Here is a 19009-nt window from a genome sequence, read left to right on the forward strand (position 1 = left end):
TCACCAGCTGACTTTATCTGAAAAATCTCTCCTATAGTCTTTTACAGGTATGAAGCTATAAACAGGCTTGTTTCAGTTCCTCTTAAAGAAGAAATGAGCAAAAGAGAGTTAAAAAAATTACATTTCAGCTTTGGAATTATTTAGACTGTAAATTTTTTAAAGTACTTAATTTTTTAATATGCAGCAAAAGGAAGATCACCTGGAAATACAACTCCCTCTCTTCCTTCACAAACAATGCAGAGACAGACCAGTCACATTTTAAAGAAGACTTGCTATAATACAATAGATGCTGCAATATATGTGGACATAGCTTGTGATGTTCATTAGATTTCCTGTCATAGGCTGAAGCAGTGTCAGCAAGATGGGGAATGAATAACAAGAAAGCAACACTAATTTTGTGCTGCCTGGGAAATGTGGCACTGGACAGCCTGGACTAAAATTGTCATTAATTTCATCACATCCTTTTTTTTGGGTCCTTTACGGAGCTGAGTGACTATCAAAAATGAAAGAATGAAAAAAAAGCCCCCAAACTCTGCATAATTCAAAAATATGGATCTAATTAATTGACTAATTTTGATTTGTTTTGCAGTAGTGCTAGAAGTAGGCTTTCCTTCTTTTTACTTAGCACTTATGGTTCTCATCTGAGGCGTAGCAGATAGAAGTTCAAATTCCTTCTTTATCAGAAGGATCTGACTGCCTCTTCCAGTAAACAAAATCACCACCAGGCTCCAGAATTTCAGAGGGGAAAGTGAAGATGAATATTGCTTTCTGTCTCTTTTCTTATTTACCGTTCACTTTGTTTACCTATTTCCTGGAAACATGTAAACCTTCAAAAACTTGCAAATTAGGTTTCCTCTGTCTCAGGCAAACATCTGAATCTCAAAAGACCAAAAAGAGATTCTCAAACTTGGAACAAATTTAGAAATTAGTAGAAGACAGTGAGTAGACACTTTCTTCAACCCACCTGCCTTAGAGGAGTAACTTTGTGCTTAGGACATTTTTTCCTGTAGTGTAAGATATAGGTCTCTCAAACTTGGGACAAACTAAGAAATTAGTAGAAGACAGTGAGTAGACACTTTCTTCAACCCACCTGCCTTAGAGGAGTAACTTTGTGCTTAGGACATTTTTTCCTGTAGTGTAAGATATAGGTTCATGTCCTGTCACCAGCATGGGTAACTTAATTCTTCCTGTGTCACAAATCAGCTGCTTTGTCCCTTCCCACTTCCCACAATTGGGTGAAAACACCCCAACACAGGACAAGACAGCCTTTTGTTTTTCTCATAAGTGCTTCGAAATTATGCTTGGAAAATGTGTCACTGTTTACTGAAACCAAAATTTTTCTTTTCTTTCCCTCAAAAAAAAGGTGAAAAAAAAATGATTGGAGAAAATTCCGAACTATATTGAATGCTAATCTGCAAATTCAGTTAGTACCAGTGTCTGAGCTGTTTCCCCATGTGAGCAGCCTGGGCCATGAGCAGCTTTATACCTGGTTGCCCTGACTGCAATGAATTCAGCAGCAGCTACCTAAGGTAACCCTTGCAGACACTAAAGTGTGGGTTCTTTTGCAACCAGTCCACTTCAAAGCTGTGCTTCACCAAGCCTTCAAGATAGATACATGCACTTAAAATGGATAATTGTGTTTAAGTTAATTCTACTTAATGCTATAATTTCATAATTAAAACATATGACAATGAGCCAAATTAACATAAACACGATTCCAACCATTTAGGTCCACTTGCATTAAAATGCTTAGCCAAGTGTAAATAGATTGAGTGAAGAAGGATTTTTTAAATTATTATTTTGAAGCAGCTTTTCCTGAAAAAAATGTCAGGATTTAATTGTTGCAGAATATGACAAGTTTTCAGCTGCCCAATAGTAATGGAGGCAATTCAAAACAAGCAAGGAAATTTCCAAATTAAATACATGCTACCAACATACTTACATATTGCATATGGGATTCCTACAGAACCCTGTCTTAACCACTATGGCACATGAATGGGAATATTCTTCCATTTTGGAATGTGTAGATATTTACTTAAGCTGTTGTGGTACCTATTCTTTTGGACATAAAATATACATGCCAAAGGGAAGAGTGAAGCCACAGAAAGCAGAACTATTTATCATATACTAGGTCTTGGTTTGAAATATTTTAAGAGATGTTAGCAAAGATTTTTCTATTAAATGCAGTTCTTACATATTTTCAAACATTTCTGAATGATGCCATCCAGAATTACAAAAAAAATCGAGTTCATGTCTAAAGTGAAGTCACTATAAGTGTCCCATAATAATGAGACATCATTAGTAATAGTCACTCATCAAAGGAACACAATAAACCAGCAGATCTTACAAAAATTAATCAGTTATGAATTTCTTGGTAAGGGCTTAGGAAGGACAAGAAAAAATTCTAAGAGCCAACACAGATTGCTTGATCAAACAGCTTAGGAACCATCCATCTACAAAAATAAAGAGATAAAAAAGTAGGACATCCATTCCTGATTTTTGAGGCATATCAAGGTATTCTAAATCATATTTTATGACCTGCAGTCTTCAATAATAGAGGAAGATGATCAGTTTATGTTTGTTTTCAGAAACACAGTGTTATATATTTATGAAGTGTGGATTACACTCTTACACCTTCTGCATAGGCAAAAAGCACACCAGGAGAGATCAAAAAGGAGGGTGGGGACACAACTGTGGAGGAAGAAAGAAGTCCAAGTGCTGAAAAATGAGTATGGGCTGAAAAGATAGACTGGAAAGACTGGGAGCTGTGGCACTCCTCCCTTCCACACCCATCCATCACGCAAAGTGGCTACATAATATTCACACTTCTCAGAGGAGAAAGCACTTGAGGCTTAGTGGTAAATGGTAAAATACTTGTGGGGAAAACTGTTGCAGAAAGATCAACAGAAGACCCTGAGGAAGGTTTGGATATGACAGGAATGGAATGACTCAGGCAATACACAGAGGACCTAAAGTTCCAACATTTACAGAACTCTGTTTATACATCTCTGCAAACTAATTCGTTTACTCAGAAAATCCCTACGAAATCAAATGTACAAGTATCGTTATTCTTATTTTATAGAGAGGAAGTCAGCAGAGGCAAGCTGAGTTATCTTCTCAAAGCCAGTGAGCTACTGTCAGAAAGTGTTCTTAATCAGTAACAGTAAAATGTGAGATACAGGGCTTGTTCACAAGATATTTCTTAGAGATTTGAGGCCAAAAAGCATCTCGATATAAGCAGTTAAAAAGAGGAGGTATAGAAATACTCCAAGGGAAAAGAAGAGCGACAAACACAAATTGAAGAGCTAATAACTGCCCAAGAAGGAGCTTAAAGAGCATACTTGTTGCAAGATTTATTCAACTATTTTACCTAAGGGACTGGCAATTTTAACCTACATGAAAACCTACATGAAAAGTTGTTTGAAATAATTATACTGATTTCACAGTGATAATGTAGAAGAGGAGACTTAAAAGGAGGGGAGGGAAGCTGAAAAGTGGACTAGCTGAGCAGCAAATAGGAAAGAGAAACAGTATTGTCAGGCACCTGGTTCTGAGTTCATCCATGTGGCCGTGATATAGTTTGGAAGAATTCCACACGCTGAGAAGCAGAAACAGAGTAGTTGAAACATTAGGAATGCTTAGCAACTCCTTTGTGTTTTAACCTCGTCCTTACACTCCAACAGAGAAAAATATCACAGAAAAAAGGAACCGAATTATAATTTGATTTAAAAGAATGTAAACAGTAATTTGAAAAGAAAGGGCAATGCAATTTGTTGTGCAGTCACACAACATTCCTCTTGGATTTGAAATGTACCCGCGGGAGTTCCACCCCTTTTGAAAGTACCTGACGTCCAGCCTGTTCAGCCTGAGCAGCTGCTGGAGCTACAAAGCCTTTTTTCCTCCTCTGCCAGGATGGGTGTGATATGGCTTCCCAACCTGTCTATGATCCTATGTTTTTCTTTTCATCTCACCCTCATTCTGCTTCAACAGACTACTGCAGAACGAGAACTGAAGTTTGTGGTTGTAGTAAGTAGATTTATTCTCTATTTTGTTGTGGGGAGTACAGGGAATTTTACCTGTCTGCTGAAGGTTTGCAGTTGCTTTTCCTGTCTTCAAACTTAGAAGTAACTACTGCAGCTCTTTTGCTTATTGAGTTTAAAGACTTTACTTAAAGAAAGTAAAGACTTCACTTAAAGAAAATGCCTCTACTTACAACAGTTTTCATCTCCTAACTTCCAGTTATTATTTCAAGATAACTGAACAACTTCACTTTGTGGTAGACGCATAGTGCACAGGAGTTAAGAGATGCAACATCTATGTTTACCTAATTCTTCCTTAATTTAGCTGTCACCTGATGCATAGTCTGAGAGCTGGTGATTAGGACCTACCTCTTCTGTGCTTGAAAGCTGAAGCTTATGATGTTACGGAAGTTACTACACAAAGAAAAAGAAAGAAGTGTTTGCTATTTCACAATAACTGAATTGTCATAGCAGCATACTGAGAAACAGAAATAGGCAATTTTATGTAGATTTGAGACACGTGTTGCCTTAACTGCACATTAGTTCCATTAAAAACAGACTGTAATAATTTTTTGCTGGGCCATTGCTTACTTTAAAGTAACTAGACACTACTTCAATGTCACTTTCCCCAATACCTCAGGAAAAAGAGATATTAATTCAATGTATTACCTTGGATTATGAAGGTTGAACCATAGTTCTTTTCATTCTTTTTTTTCTTTTACTGATAAAGAATATTTAGCTTAAAGGGATATTTTCTATACAAAATTGAGAGGATTGGAATTCACATTTATTAATAAGAAATTGAAGATCTCCTTCCACCTCTCTCTGTTTGAGACAATATGTGTACATACAGGTAAGAGGCAGAAGCACTGGGTCCAAAACATATCATCTGGCTCAAGATAAAGTATTTTGCATCTAGTTGTCTATTGGCTGCATTGTACATGCACAATTTGGAGGGAGGCCAGAGTGCACAGGAAAAACCAGTTCCTAGTCCTGCTGAGACACTACACATGGCAGGGACTAATTCCAGTAATGTTCTGTATATAGCAATACACTTAAATGTTGTTTCAATGATAACAGGGAGAACTGGACACACAGATGAAAACAGGCAGACAGCAAGTCTTGGAGAATTAACTCCTTGAAGGGAAGGAGACTTCTATTGAATTGCAGCTGTTATTGTGTTCTAACAAGCAATGGTTTTGCAGGAATTACAGAAAATGCTCACCATTACAGAGATAGAGGCTTCCTATCAAAATCATCTGCTTATCATAACTATGCAGCCACCTTCCCCACCTACCAAAGAGAACAAAAAAACCCAGATAAATGTTCCCTTCTGCTCACTTCTAGAATTCTGCTGTGCCTGGGAAGGTACTCTCCTCTCACAATCTCCAACTTTGTGCTGACTCCATGTGTTTTGGCTATTAGCCACAAGTCCTTTTGTCTGAAAAGCTCTAACACAAGACAATTTGTCAGAATGCTTTAGAAATTTTCTTTCTCACATGTAAACATTAGCCTTCACCATAATTCTTGTGCATTGAATTTGAACCAGACAGAAGAAAATAGGAAATGTGTAGGATGATAGGGTACTTAAGTAGAAATGAAATAGTGATTAATTGCCTCAGTATACAGAAGTTTTGACCTGTAACTTCTGCCTCTACACATGCACTCATTCCACTCGCCATATATACAAAGAGGTGTGGTTTCTGAGGTGCTGTGATTTCATCATGTCTTTCTTCTTGTAACTCAGGATAGGAAGTTTTGACTGAACATGTCATCTCTGAGCATAATTTGTCTAATCAAGGCAAGCCATCTGAAGCCTTGACTAAACATGCTCAGTATTTCTCCATCTATGGTTTCCCTGAACTGGCAGCATGATAGTTCCACTTCACTCTTGTTTTTTCACTCCTATTGCTGGCTTTAAAAGAAATCTTTTCGTTTGAAGCTGAGCCTGTCAATAAAAGTATCTGTAAGAGGCTCACACAGAGACAGATAACTGACTGCAATCCATGGCATTTCTAAATGAAGATGTTATACCTACTGCACATGCCATATTCTCAGTTCACCCTCACCTCTGCACCAGTTTTTCTCCAATATGATTTTTCACCTGACAACAATGGAAGCAAATGCTGGCCAAATTCTGAGTTGTGTGACCATCTTGATATAAAGTGATCACCCGCACAAAGTTACAGAGAGTGAATGGGTGAACCCAGACACCAAATCAGATTCAATCTGTATCAGCATTGAAGGAGATTGTATTTAGTAACTATATACCTATTGCTTTTGAGAGCTGTTGTGAAGCACTTCAGAAAGGAGTGCTGAAATTACTACGACAAACAGGTCTACTTTGCTCTTCTTGTGTATATCCTCCTTGCCCTCCCTTCCTTCTTGATTCCTAGTGTCTTCACCTTTTATGATGCCTCCTTGCTCCTCTTCTCTCATCCTATCATGTTCTATGTCTTCTGAAAGGTCAGGAGGGCAATCTGTAGGCCAGGAGTAACAAATGCTGCAGCATGCATATTTTTAAATTAGTTTGAAACATCAACTCCTTTTTAACAAAGTCGAAATTGTAAGTGTTGAGATATACATATAGATCAGCAAGGCAAAGTTTGTAGGGATACACTTTCTTTTCCTAACAGTAGCGGGTGTTCTAACAAAAACCATCTTCCAATATAGAAGCTCTTCTTAGCGTTTTAAATTAAATTTAAAAAAAGTCTTCTACAATGCAGCTATGAGTGCACAAGTTAGTCTTTTAGGTTAAGTGCTTGTTCATAAGGTCATTGATTCATTTGCAACTTCAGCTGAAGCAAGCACAAACAAAAATCAGTTTGCTGAGAAGCTTCACCCTTCAATTCCTAAAACTGGAGTTCTGCTCTTTAGAAGTATTTGTTTCTCTCTTGCTACTTCTAACTTAGTGGTAGTAGTGAACTCTTTTCTATTTTGTGTGGACTTAAAGAAGCTGTGCTGCTGTTTAGAAGAGCACACCCTCCACTGCTTCAATTTCCTAAGGTTCACAAAGAAAGAAACTACTTTTCTTTACATCTTCTGCTCCAGCATATGTTTGAATATATTTCCATTATGTTCTCTTTGCAAGCTAACCTCTGCTCAGGTAAAAAGCTTTCCATTATGCTCTTTTCGCAAGCTAACCTCTGCTCAGGTAAAAAGTCAATCTGTTCTGGCTTATTGAAAGTTTCTATGGGTTGACAGTTGTGACAGTGAAATACATGCTGAGGTTTATGTTGTGCATTATGTTAGCGAAACTAAAAAACCAATAACCAGTCTTCTACATGGTTCTAATGGTAACGTACTCTATGTCTATTGTAGAAATTGAACAGAAGGAGAAAACTGATTATATTTTACTCTAAAGAGTAGCATTTTCCATCTCTCAAATACCTTCTCTAGCACAGGTTTGTGCACATTAGTGCAGAAGGCTGATGGAAAGGGTGAGTGTTGTAATTAAAACATGCAGCCACACTGCTGGTGTATACTGTGAGCAATATAAACATGAAACGCCTCCCACTGGGAGTGGCAAACTGACTAGCATGTACAAACCTCTCTGATGTTTGGACAAGAATGATGTGGCTTAATGAGGCAATGGAGAGTATTAATTATAAACAAGTTATATACCACTGAGGTATTAGGGAATAAATGTCATTTTATGAACAAATATACTATGCTTCTATATTGTTATTTTCTTCTGCTAAATCAGGAATGAGGTTGATTATGAGAACACTGATACAAGCAAAGGTAACTTTTGTAACAATTTGGGTTAAAATCCTGGAAGACTATCTGGAGCCCTGTGAATTTTTATTCCAGCATTTCCCTTCATATGAAATTTTTGTAGATTTCATTTTTCTAAGCCCACACAAGACATACTTAGGTTGTCACATTCTTTGTATACTGTAATAAAATACAAAAAGGTGCATTTAATTTTTCTGATTAAAAATCATATGACTGAATGTGATGCACTAATATTTGTCATGTTAGCATGACCAGGATATTAAAGCAACCAAACTCTTTCACTGAATTTTTATACATGTATGCAAAAGTATTAATAAAGGAATATTAATTAAGCAAGCTAACAGTGTAAATGTTTATACTCTTTCACCTTTATATTTGAGGATAACTGAGAAATCAGTCATAAGGTCCATTTATACATGGAATAAAGATACTGCTATGAAAAAAGCAGTTGCCAAAATTTTAAGTGTCTATGCCAAAGTACTTTAATACTAATATAAGCACAACACTAACTGGCTTAATATTCAAAAGTGCTGAGTTTCCAAAATTTAGGCAGATGTCCTGTTTAGGTGTCTAGCTATGGGTGTAATCCCAGCACTAACATCTTGGGTCATTAGTTTTATGTTCCAGGAGAAAGAATCATCAGGTTTATTCCCACAAATATATAATTATATGGATTCTTGACTACAAAGAATGTACTCCAATATTACTGGACTAGGTTTCTGCAGACTCTGCAATATTTTCATTTGAAAAATGGCACTGGAAGTATAATATATGCTTGATTTATAGTTAGGCAAGAAGGGAATGTTAACAGTAATAAACTCAAAGTTTTTTAATCGGTAATATTAGGTTTTCCGACATGGTGACAGAACACCGATTGTGAACTTTCCAACTGACCTACACAAAGAAAGTGAATGGCCCCAGGGATTTGGACAACTCACCAAGGTATGTTGACTTTCTTAGAAAAAATTATATATATGATACTAAAATAGGAAGTTGGAAGGTTCATAAACATTTTTGCGCTGTTATTCATCCAGCTACTGTTAAATTGAAATCTTGTTCATCATAGATTTCTAACTCTCTTCCTAAAAGGAACAACTTCCTTATAGTGTGTCTGCATTCAAATAAATGGCAAGTTTAAACATTGCACTCTCAACATTGATAAAGTTCTAATGACTATTCTAATGACTGGGCGCTGTGACAGGGCAAAGGAATGATACATGCCCACCAGGTCAAGTGATGAGTCCACATCTCATCCTTTGACGGCAACCATCAACTCATAAAACCAGGGAAGACCTGCAGAAGAAGGCTGCTTCTGTGGACAGTGTGTTTTCTAATAAGGCTGCTTGCAGCCCAGAGTTTCATGTGGATGTACTGAACCTACTTCTTGCTCTGGCATTTCAACATCAAGCCTTAGCTCTAACTGTATTTCACATATGAAGTTCTGGAGCAAAGAGAGGCCAATACATTTCCTACTAACACTTTGTCATGATGCAGAAGCATGAAACATAGATAGTTCAGCATTTAAGGTTTGAAGGAAGGCTTGAAAGATCCATAAAATTCAGACACTCAGACAACACATGACTATCCTCAGGTACATAGCTTATATAGTTAAAAGAAATAAGTTTCTTATTTGGCACAGAATTTCGAGAGCTTTTCACTATTTTATTACGTTTTTAGCAATGGTAGTAAGAATGTACTTCTCTGACAGAGAAAAAAGTTCAGCTAACAGCTTTGGAAATGAGTAACAGAAAAGACAGTGTGCAATGTAAGACAACAGCGAGCTCAACAGGGCAAAGACAGAAAAATGTTCCTTAAGGCATGAAATGTAAGCCATAAATTTATCAGGCTGATCAAACAGTAAAGCAATGACAATTATAAATACTAGGTCATCCATCATCCTTTCTCAGCTGTCACTTAGTGACATACACTGTAAAGGACAATGTTGATCAGCATCTACAGAGCTACAGCACTGTGGAAATAGCATTTGTATAGAATCAGGTCCATTTCCTTTCTCTAGCAGATGCTGCGGTCTTAGCATTTCAGAACATATATTTTTTCATAGCTATAAATAAGCATTCCTGTTAAAAATTCTATATCACCTACAACATACACAGTTGTGCTGGGTTTGGCTAGAGAGAGTTAATCTTCTTCATAGTAGCTAGTATGGGGCTGTGTATTGGATTTGTGTAGAAAACAGTGTTGATAACACAGGGATGTTTTGTCACTGCTCAGCAGTGCTCACACAGAGTCAAGGGCTTTTCTGCTTCTCACAACACCCCACCAGCAAGCAGACTGGGAGTGCACAAGACATTGGGAGGGGACACAGCCAGGACAGCTGACCCTCAATAGATGAAAGGGATATCCTGTACCATATGGTGTAATGCTCAGCACATAAAGCTGGGAGAAGAAGGAAGAAGGGGGGGACATTCAGAGCAGTGGTTTTCCTGGAGGCTGAACACCTGCCTGTCCATGAGAAGTGGTGAATAAATTCCTTGCTCTGCTTTGCTTGTATGTGTGGCTTTTGTTTTGCTTATTAAACTTTGTCTCACTCCTCCAGTTTTCTCATTTTTGCTCTTCTGATTCATTCCCTGGTTTCACCAGGGGTGAGTGAGTGAGCAGCTGTGTGGTGCTTAGTTGACAGCTGGGGTTAAACCATGACAACAGCACATTATACAAATACTTAATAATCACTTAAAAACTGCTGAAGACAACCAGAAAAAAAAAAAAGAGAGAGAGCGAAAAGAAACTTCTACATTAAGATTCTCCAGTTACCTCAATCTAATGGTCCCCTGAATCTAACAGTCATCTGTATGCTTGCCTCGCAGACTGGAATGCAGCAGCTATTTGAACTTGGACAGTACATGAGGAAAAGATATTCCAACTTCTTGAACAGCACATACAACCGACAAGAGGTACATAGCAGAACTGTCTGGTGGACCTTTCTCTGGCATAATGAAACTATGGATTTGTGATAGAGAAAAGCACATCATCATATTTACTTGATGGAAAAATTAAGGTAACAGAAGAACATTTTTGAAAGTTGGACTTTTACGTCAAGGTAAAAACATAGCCTAAAGTCTAACTTTCAGCTCCTACATTCAGATCAGATCTTCCACTGCCCAGTTTTCCAGGACTGAACAGCTCCATATGAATGAATTGGCAATTTATGCACATACACCCGACAGATGAATGCCTATCCAGTCATGTGGTGGGCCATGCTCATATACTTTATCCTGTAAAAGAGAGATCTTACAATTGTTTGGATGTGCTTGCCATAGAGTACAAATCCACTGTGGAGAAGACAACACTACCATTTTGTTCTATTCATTAGGAATGCATTGATGGGAAGGCCTAAAAGACTGTATTTCAAAGAGAGGTTTACAGTTTTAAGTGCCTTGTTCCCTGAGGTATATCAGATGGATCACAGAATCATGAAATGATTTAATTTGGAAAAGAACTTTAAGACCATCAAGTCCAGCCATAAACTTAAGACTGACAAGTCCATCACTAAACCATGTCCCCAAGCACTACATCTGCATTCATCAATGTTCCTCTGAAACCCAAAAGATGGAGAGCTTCTTTATTTCAAACCATGCTTTCTTATTCTTCTTAGTTCAGTCTGATGGTTAGATTCCAAACTGAAAGATCACAGAATGGCTTGAGTTGGAAGGGACCTTAACCATCATCTAGTTCCAATCCCCACCACTGTGAGCAGGGACACCTTCCACTAAACCAGGTTGCTCAAAGCCCCATCCAACCTGGCCTTGAACACTACCAGAGATGGATGCTTTGGCAGTTCCATTCACGCAACTGAAGTAGAGCCCAAGAAAGCTGAGTTATGGTTTCACTGTTTTGACTTTATGCAAAAACTTAAAACCAAAAACAAGAAGCCAGGATTGACAAGCTGGGTAAAATTTCCTTATTATTTTCATTGTTTCCATTTTATTTTTAACTCTTTGCTGTTCTATCTTCAGTTTTACATCCAAAGTACAGATTATGATCGCACCATTATGAGTGCCCAGTCATACCTTTCTGGCCTCTTTCCACCAACTAGCAGCCAAATTTGGAATCCTGAGCTTCTCTGGCAACCCATTCCAGTTCATATTCATCAAAAATCAGCAGAGCAGGTGAGTACTGGAGAGATGCTTCCTATAATGCCTTAAACTTTCTCAAAAGCAAAAAAGAAAAAAAGAGATTAAAAAAAGAGGAGAAACAGCTAAAATACATTTTCTATGCTTTTTGAGTTCAATCTAATAGAAAATAGCAAATGCAGCTACTGGCTGACAAGTATGTCATAGGTCAACTGTAATAGCTACATGAAAATCCTCCTTCTGTAGTTGCAGAACACCTGAATTGTCAGACACACTACCATTTTCTTCAAGGTACATTTCTCCTGGGTAGGACACTTTTGGACAGTATTCTAGGGAAGCTGCCCTAAACCTTTACAGGAAACAAGTTCTTTTCTAAGCACCAATTAGCTAGGCAGACCTCCCCTCTTTGGCAAGTTTTGTCCATAGTTTATTCCATGCTTTTCTAAGCACCAATCAGCTAGGCAGACCTCCCCTCTTCGGCAAGTTTTGTCCATAGTTTATTCCAGGAATTGAATCTTCACCAGCCACTGTAATGACTTCACAGTTATTACTTTCCTATTCTGGTAGCACTTAGGCACCCTAATTACAGACTAGAGCCGTTTTATGCTCAGTGCTATAGAAACATTTAATGAAACCCTAACACTTCTCTTGCAGATCATAAGAGCAGACCTACCTGAATAATAGGTGTGGAAGTTTTACTTTACATAGCTCTCTCTGTCTGACTCAGGTTTAAATTTTAATTTCACTGGCTCCTGTGACAAGGTCTACGTAAGGAACAGTGTGGTCAACAAGCATACAAAGTTATTGAGTGTAATGACAGAAAGGGTAATTTGCCTTTGAGGACAGAAGTTGACTTTAAGGAAATTTATACAAACCCCCTGTTAAATAACTGCCTGTCACCAACATCAAAGGATGGACTCTGTCATTAGTGGGTGGCCACACCTGCCTCCCTGTGGCATTCCTCTGTTCTTGGAGACCATTCTTAAAAGCAGGTACAGAGAGAAAGGCTTTCCACAACTGCATTAGGCACAGTGTGATTCAGCTAGAAACTAAACTCTGTCCCTCAACAGAAAAGAATGCTGTCACTGTTATTTAAATGTGGGGGACTAGGGGAAGTTCTTTCACCAGAAGACCAAAAAAGCATCAAAGTGGTCAGCCCTTAGGGGAATCACAGTGCAATGGATCTGTTAGGAGAAGGCAAGCTCATTTGTCCCTTATCACTTCTGCAGCTGCTTCAGGAGTATTAATGTTTCACTGAAACACACCTCTGCAGCAACTCAAAATTCCTGTTATATATCACAGGAAATCACCTGGAAAAAACATTGTTCCCTTGTTAAACCAAGCAGGTGTTTAAGGCATTTTCAAACCCTAAGCAACACCAAGTGGGAAATTGAGGCCATGTACAGTCCTGTCAAAAAAACGGAACACAGTTTATTTTTCAGCCACTGAGATCTATCAAGGCCTGACAGCCAACAGCACTGAGTACTGCTTAATGAAGCCAAAGGGAGCAGCTTAATTAATAACACCTAGAGAGAGATAATTAAGCCATACAGCAAGAGGAGCATTTGTTATTGTGTAATTATACAGCATCCCTCTGTTTCATATTGTGACTTCATCCTCTAGTGTGCTGCTGTTACAGAAAAATTGCACTCTTGGAAATCTATTCAAGTGAAATTGGGCTAGAGTCGGTGGCTGTTGCAAACTTCATGTTAATAAATCAGAGAGAAGAGGGATGCACTGGAAGTGCAGTCTGTTAATGTTCACCCTAAAAAAAACTTTCTTGCACACACATAAGCTATAGATACTGAAGTTATTTTCTGCACTGTATATTAAGTCAGTTCCTTAATATGCTTTATATGGTTATAGGATAATATTAGTACTGAGCGAAAAACACTATAGTGGTGTGACATAAAGTGCTGAACCAGCACAAGATTGTTTTTCTCATCATGACTTTTTACTGACACTTGATGCTGGATCAGGTATCATTTGTCTTTCTGCCAGTGGTATAAAGCATATTTGCTAGAGCACAGAGTTTGATGGATGCATGTATTTACACATTGTTCAGATCAAATATGTACAGTCAGGTGACTTCGTAATACATACACTTGGTGTTATTAAAAGTGAGGCATATCCCTAAAGAACAGAGCCATTAGGCTAATAGCACAGTTTATTTGTCACTCTAAAGTTCTGTCCATTAAGTGGTACTTAAAATGCTTACCATAATCCGCTGCTTATCTCCAAATATATGAGAGCAAAATGTGTAGATGCAGAAGCATCTACATTCAGGGTCCAGTACCAGGTGGAGTCAAATTGTAATCTGGGGGGATTCAGAAACCAAGAGGGAAATGGTAGTTCTTTTAGATTTCTGATTATGTACCCTGATCCATTTTTCAAAGCCCCAGATACGTGTAACTGCTTTCTGACAAAATCAGTTCAACTGAGGAAAATCAAGCTATCATAGACACAATTAGTCCCTAAAACGTCAAGTTACCACAGTCCATTGCCTATGTTAAGTGAATTAATGAAAAAGGTATGCAAACAAACAATTACGGAGTAGCTATGGCATGGCCATGAATCTAACAAATATTACCTCGTCAGTCTTAGCAACAGAAAAACCAGAGGGGTGTTGATCAATTTTAGAACCATGCTAAGTTTTACTTTTCTTGTTTCAGAAGCTGTATTTTCCTCTGCCTGACTGTCCTCGTTTTGCTGAACTTCAGAATGAAACACAAACATCCAGTGAATTTCAAAATAGAATACAACCATATATGGTAAGACAAATTAAAAAGAAAACAAGATCTGAGAAGAAGGAAAGTAATGAAGATGTGGAAGTTATGGAATTGCAGTTTCCTTTTGCTAAAATGCAAAACCAAATGTAAAAAAAAAATAAATTCTAATTACTCTCTTAAAATCAGAAACTTAGGCCAATGGAATCTGAAAGTATGTTTGATATGTTTATGCATTTCTCACACTTTTTTACATTAATCATCTAAAACATGAATTTAGTATTAATTTACTGAGACTATTTATTAAGCATTTAAAACATTAATTTAGTATTAATTTACTGAGACTATTTAGAATTCCATGATCTGAGAGGAAAAGAAATTTCTGGATGCAGTGATTTCAAGTTTTACAGGGTAGCACAAAACCAATTGCTAAGCACCTGCTAAATCTGAAACTTGGGAAGGTTTATGCTTTCCTGCTCTGACTCTGAAGTTGATTTTTCAGTGGAGAACTAAATCAAGCCTAACTAGGTGAACACAGATTTATGTAAATTTCTCCAAACACATTTTGAATTCATCACAAAACATGCTTCTGTTTTGTCCCTGACACAAATCTTCACAGTCAGAGATTCAAAATTTCCCATTCTCGTGCTGCAGCAGGATGTGGGTTTCAAAATTTCTCATTCTCGTGCTGCAGCAGGATGTGGGTACATGGGTGGTACACCTGCCTCAAGCAGCCATGTTCTTGTGGATAATAATTGCTCTAGATAGTGGTTACTGCTGCCCTCCTTTGCCATTGCACTTTATAATGGCATGATTGCACAAATAAAGCAGAGGTCTCAGGTCCTCATACCCTGACTGCACCTGTACACATGCTCTCAAAGTCTCTTGAGGCTTACTGTTTGGGCTAAACCCAACAATTTCCTTTTTTTTCTAACTTTCTGCTAGCTCAGCTATTCTGGTCATCCTCACTCACCTGAAATGAGTGGTGAATTATGACTTCATAGCTATCCTCTCTTTCAGCTAATTGTATGAAGCAGCTAGCATGGGAATAAGGTATATTAAGGAGTCCCTTTATTCTTCTGTGGTAGCACATAACAAGAATCCCTATGGGAATTGTTGCAGAATGATTACTTAGATATTCAGCTCCCCTTCAATGGCAGAAATAAAACCTAGTTTCCTTTTCAATTTCTTTTTGACTCACCTCTCTTTAAGTTTCTGTTTTCTCCTCATCTTTTTTTCTCATCTTCCTTTTCCCTTAGTGCCTTCCTCTTCCTTATATCTCAAGGCTTGAGGTGACTGAGGTTAGCCTCCTGGAGCAGTCAGAAGAGGGAGAGAAGAGTACAACAGAGAGCACACCAGACTTAACCATAGCAGGGCCAAGAAAAAGCGGTGTCTGAAACACACATCAGTACCTTGAAATGGTTACAAAATGAAAGCTGCAGCCAAAATCTTCTGCTACAAGGGTTTCACTTGTGAAAATTTAAACACTACTGTGTTGCCAGGTCGGGTGTTAATGAATCTAACTGTGTATGTGTTCCATATGTATTGAGTATTTGTTGTGTACTCTTCCCTTTTTTCCCTGCAGGATTTTTTACAAACAGTGGCAGTTAACACAGGACTTAAACTAAATAGTCTTAAAATACTGAACAATTTCCAGATCTGGAATACATATGATACTCTGCACTGTGAGGTAAAAATAAGTCTGTAGATGTCGGGGAACAATATAATTCTGACATTGGATTTAAATTAAACCATGGCAGTATCTTTTCACAGGAAAGACTTGCCTTCTTTCAGGATTTGCTTTTTTAAATTTTTTTAAAAATTTGTATCTAAGTTCTAATTGAGTGCTTTGGTAAAAGATAACTCAAAAACATGGTTATTATTATATTATTAGCTTTAACCTATCCACAGGCAAACATAAAAATACTTAGATTTTGAACATAAGAGGCAAGATCATAATCTATCAGTCAGAAAATTTTGAGATGATGATTGCTCCCAGTGAAAAAATTCAGACTGACCACAAGCATGGAATGATTCCATTTAGCCCCAGTCATTACCAGCAGCAGATGAAGGCTCTTAAACACAATAAGACACCATCACTCTTACATGACTGGAGAGTGACACTTGTCTGTAACTAGCCAGTGATGGAACTGGTATCTGGACAACTGTATGGGAAAGGCAGAAAAAGTGAGAGACATATAACCTGAAGCCCCAGAGGAAATGAAGAGGATAAGACATATGTCTGCAGTATTTCCCACCAAAAACCTGTATCTCTATAGTAAGAACACATTATAGCTACAAGGAATCCTCCTCACACAGGTGTTTCCCCTCTTCCCACTCACCCACTTCAGGTTGATCTCCATTCCCACAACATGTATTTCAGGGCACACTGGGGAGTAAAATCACACTGGGCAAAGAATTGAAGGATAGCCTTAGAGAGTCTAAAGATAGTAGTGTGGGGCTGGGCAAGAGGATGATGGAAAGCAGTGGAATTAAAAACATCATTTTGGTTTCCTTTACCACTAGGATATTCACAATTACACTCTCCCTGTATGGGCCACCAAAGACGTAATTGACAAGATGGAAAAACTGGCAGAATTGGCCTTATTGTCATTATTTGGGCTTTATAAAACAGAAGAGAAGTCACGACTGCAAGGAGGTAAATCAAAAAATGCATAGCTCTCAGAAAGGAGAAGACAGTGATTGTGACAAAATGCAATGCCCTGTCACCTTACTCATGCAAAATTATTGATACAGAACCTTGATTTGAAACTGTGGACAGTGGATGCCTTATTAAGCATAAAAATATGTGGTGAACACTGGCACATGCATGGATGAGATATTGTAACAAGATGTAAAAATTATCTTTAGTTATTCCTGATTTTTTAATGGATTAGGATTTTAAGAAATATTACAGAAATCTAAGGGAAAAAATCCTTCCCTCATGGGTATGATCATCACTTGTCTGATACTAGGTTAGATTAAGTTTAAGTTCTGTTTCTCCAATATTTATTCTAATCGTTTCCTGATCTTAGCTTCTCCTTTTGATGTACTAGTTATATATCGTGCTAAAACCTTGGTGATACATTGGTAGCTCTTTGAGTGACTGATGTAAATCTGCTCCAAAACTGTTTGGAGCAGTTAGACTATGTAATAGTCTAAAGACTAGTAGTCATCTCTAATAGTCATACAGACTATCTAATATGTCTATAAAATAGAAGATGTCTATAATTGTCCAGTTATGTCTGTGCTGCAAGACTTGGGACTACTGCTTAGCTCCAAAGTTGGGGCACCACAGACTATGCACATTCTGTACCTACTTCAGAACATAACCCATGAATTTATCATGTGATCCCCAGTTGTCCATGAGCAGGAAATCCAAACAATTGAGCTTAAGTATCTGCAGGCTGGACCATTTGGGGCTAGGCTCAATAATGCACCTACTGGGCAGTCTAAAGCTAGGTAAAGAAATACTAGTAGACTCATCATATAGGCATATACATCACTGGATCAAGTCGTATAGTAATTACAGGCTTAGACCTGCATTAAAGCCCACTAGCTGGCAGATGGCCATATCATGTGGCTTTCAAGTGTTCATGAGCATACTACTTATGTTCTCTTCCCTTAGAATGATATAGTGCTACAGAGAACTTTTCCTGCTGTTCTCTTATTGGCTTCAGAATACCTCTGGTCTGGAGGAGCACAAAAGAGCTTTGGAAAACAAAAGTAGAATCGATACTGTGTAACTTGTTGAAAGTAAACAGTTAAAATATTTCTTTCGCGGTAGAGAGGCATTGCCATTATTACAACACTACAAACAGACAAAAAAAACAAGGATGGAGAGGAGGTCTCAGCATAACAGAACTGGATGTGTCATTAGCCCCAGTCCTCAGGATACTTCTAGATGATTTCCTGTGAATACTGCCTCTTTGCTTGACCTGGATGATGAATCATGTTTCATCCTTAATACCTTCTCTCTAGTTACGAAATTGTAGTAAGCTAAAAAAATGAGCATGAGGCCTGAGTAGATGTCTAATATTTGATACTTCTAATATTTTGGGGTTATTTTTGTTTCCATGAAAATATTATACCTTCATTTTCTTCTTCCTTCTTTCCATATTTTTAAGGTACCCTTGTGAATATTATTTTAAATAGTATTAAACAAGCTGTCAATTCTTCAAAACCAAGAAAAATGGAGGTCTACTCAGCAGTGAGTATTTCAATCTTTCATAAATCTTGCTTTGGTTTTACCAGTAAAAGACCCTTAAAGAGAATAATCAGAGTCTCCGTGTAAGTTAAATGAAAGACTAATATAATAACGTTTAATTCAGCTAACAATCTAAACACCAGTCAGTACAAGATCACAGCATGAGCATGGATCTCACCTCATCTTTAGTCAAACTATACTTGGCAAAGAAAACCATGTATTTTATAA

At 37.7% G+C, this 19009-nt stretch overlaps 1 protein-coding gene across 1 annotated transcript in view; it reads left to right on the forward strand.

Annotated features, from left to right (window-relative positions):
- The first annotated feature begins 3912 nt into the window (after nt 1-3912).
- The window catches only part of LOC103809722 (prostatic acid phosphatase-like), an 18351-nt gene continuing 3254 nt past the window's right edge, over nt 3913-19009 (forward strand). The window contains exons 1-8 of the mRNA XM_009082579.1: nt 3913-4026; nt 8604-8699; nt 10583-10669; nt 11732-11884; nt 14521-14619; nt 16160-16264; nt 17101-17233; nt 18702-18784. Coding sequence (XP_009080827.1) covers nt 3913-4026; nt 8604-8699; nt 10583-10669; nt 11732-11884; nt 14521-14619; nt 16160-16264; nt 17101-17233; nt 18702-18784 — 870 coding nt within the window. The remainder of the gene's footprint in view (nt 4027-8603; nt 8700-10582; nt 10670-11731; nt 11885-14520; nt 14620-16159; nt 16265-17100; nt 17234-18701; nt 18785-19009) is intronic.

This window comes from Acanthisitta chloris, unplaced genomic scaffold (assembly GCF_000695815.1).
Source record: "Acanthisitta chloris isolate BGI_N310 unplaced genomic scaffold, ASM69581v1 scaffold20199, whole genome shotgun sequence".
In the NCBI taxonomy this organism is placed as follows: Eukaryota; Metazoa; Chordata; class Aves; order Passeriformes; family Acanthisittidae; genus Acanthisitta; species Acanthisitta chloris.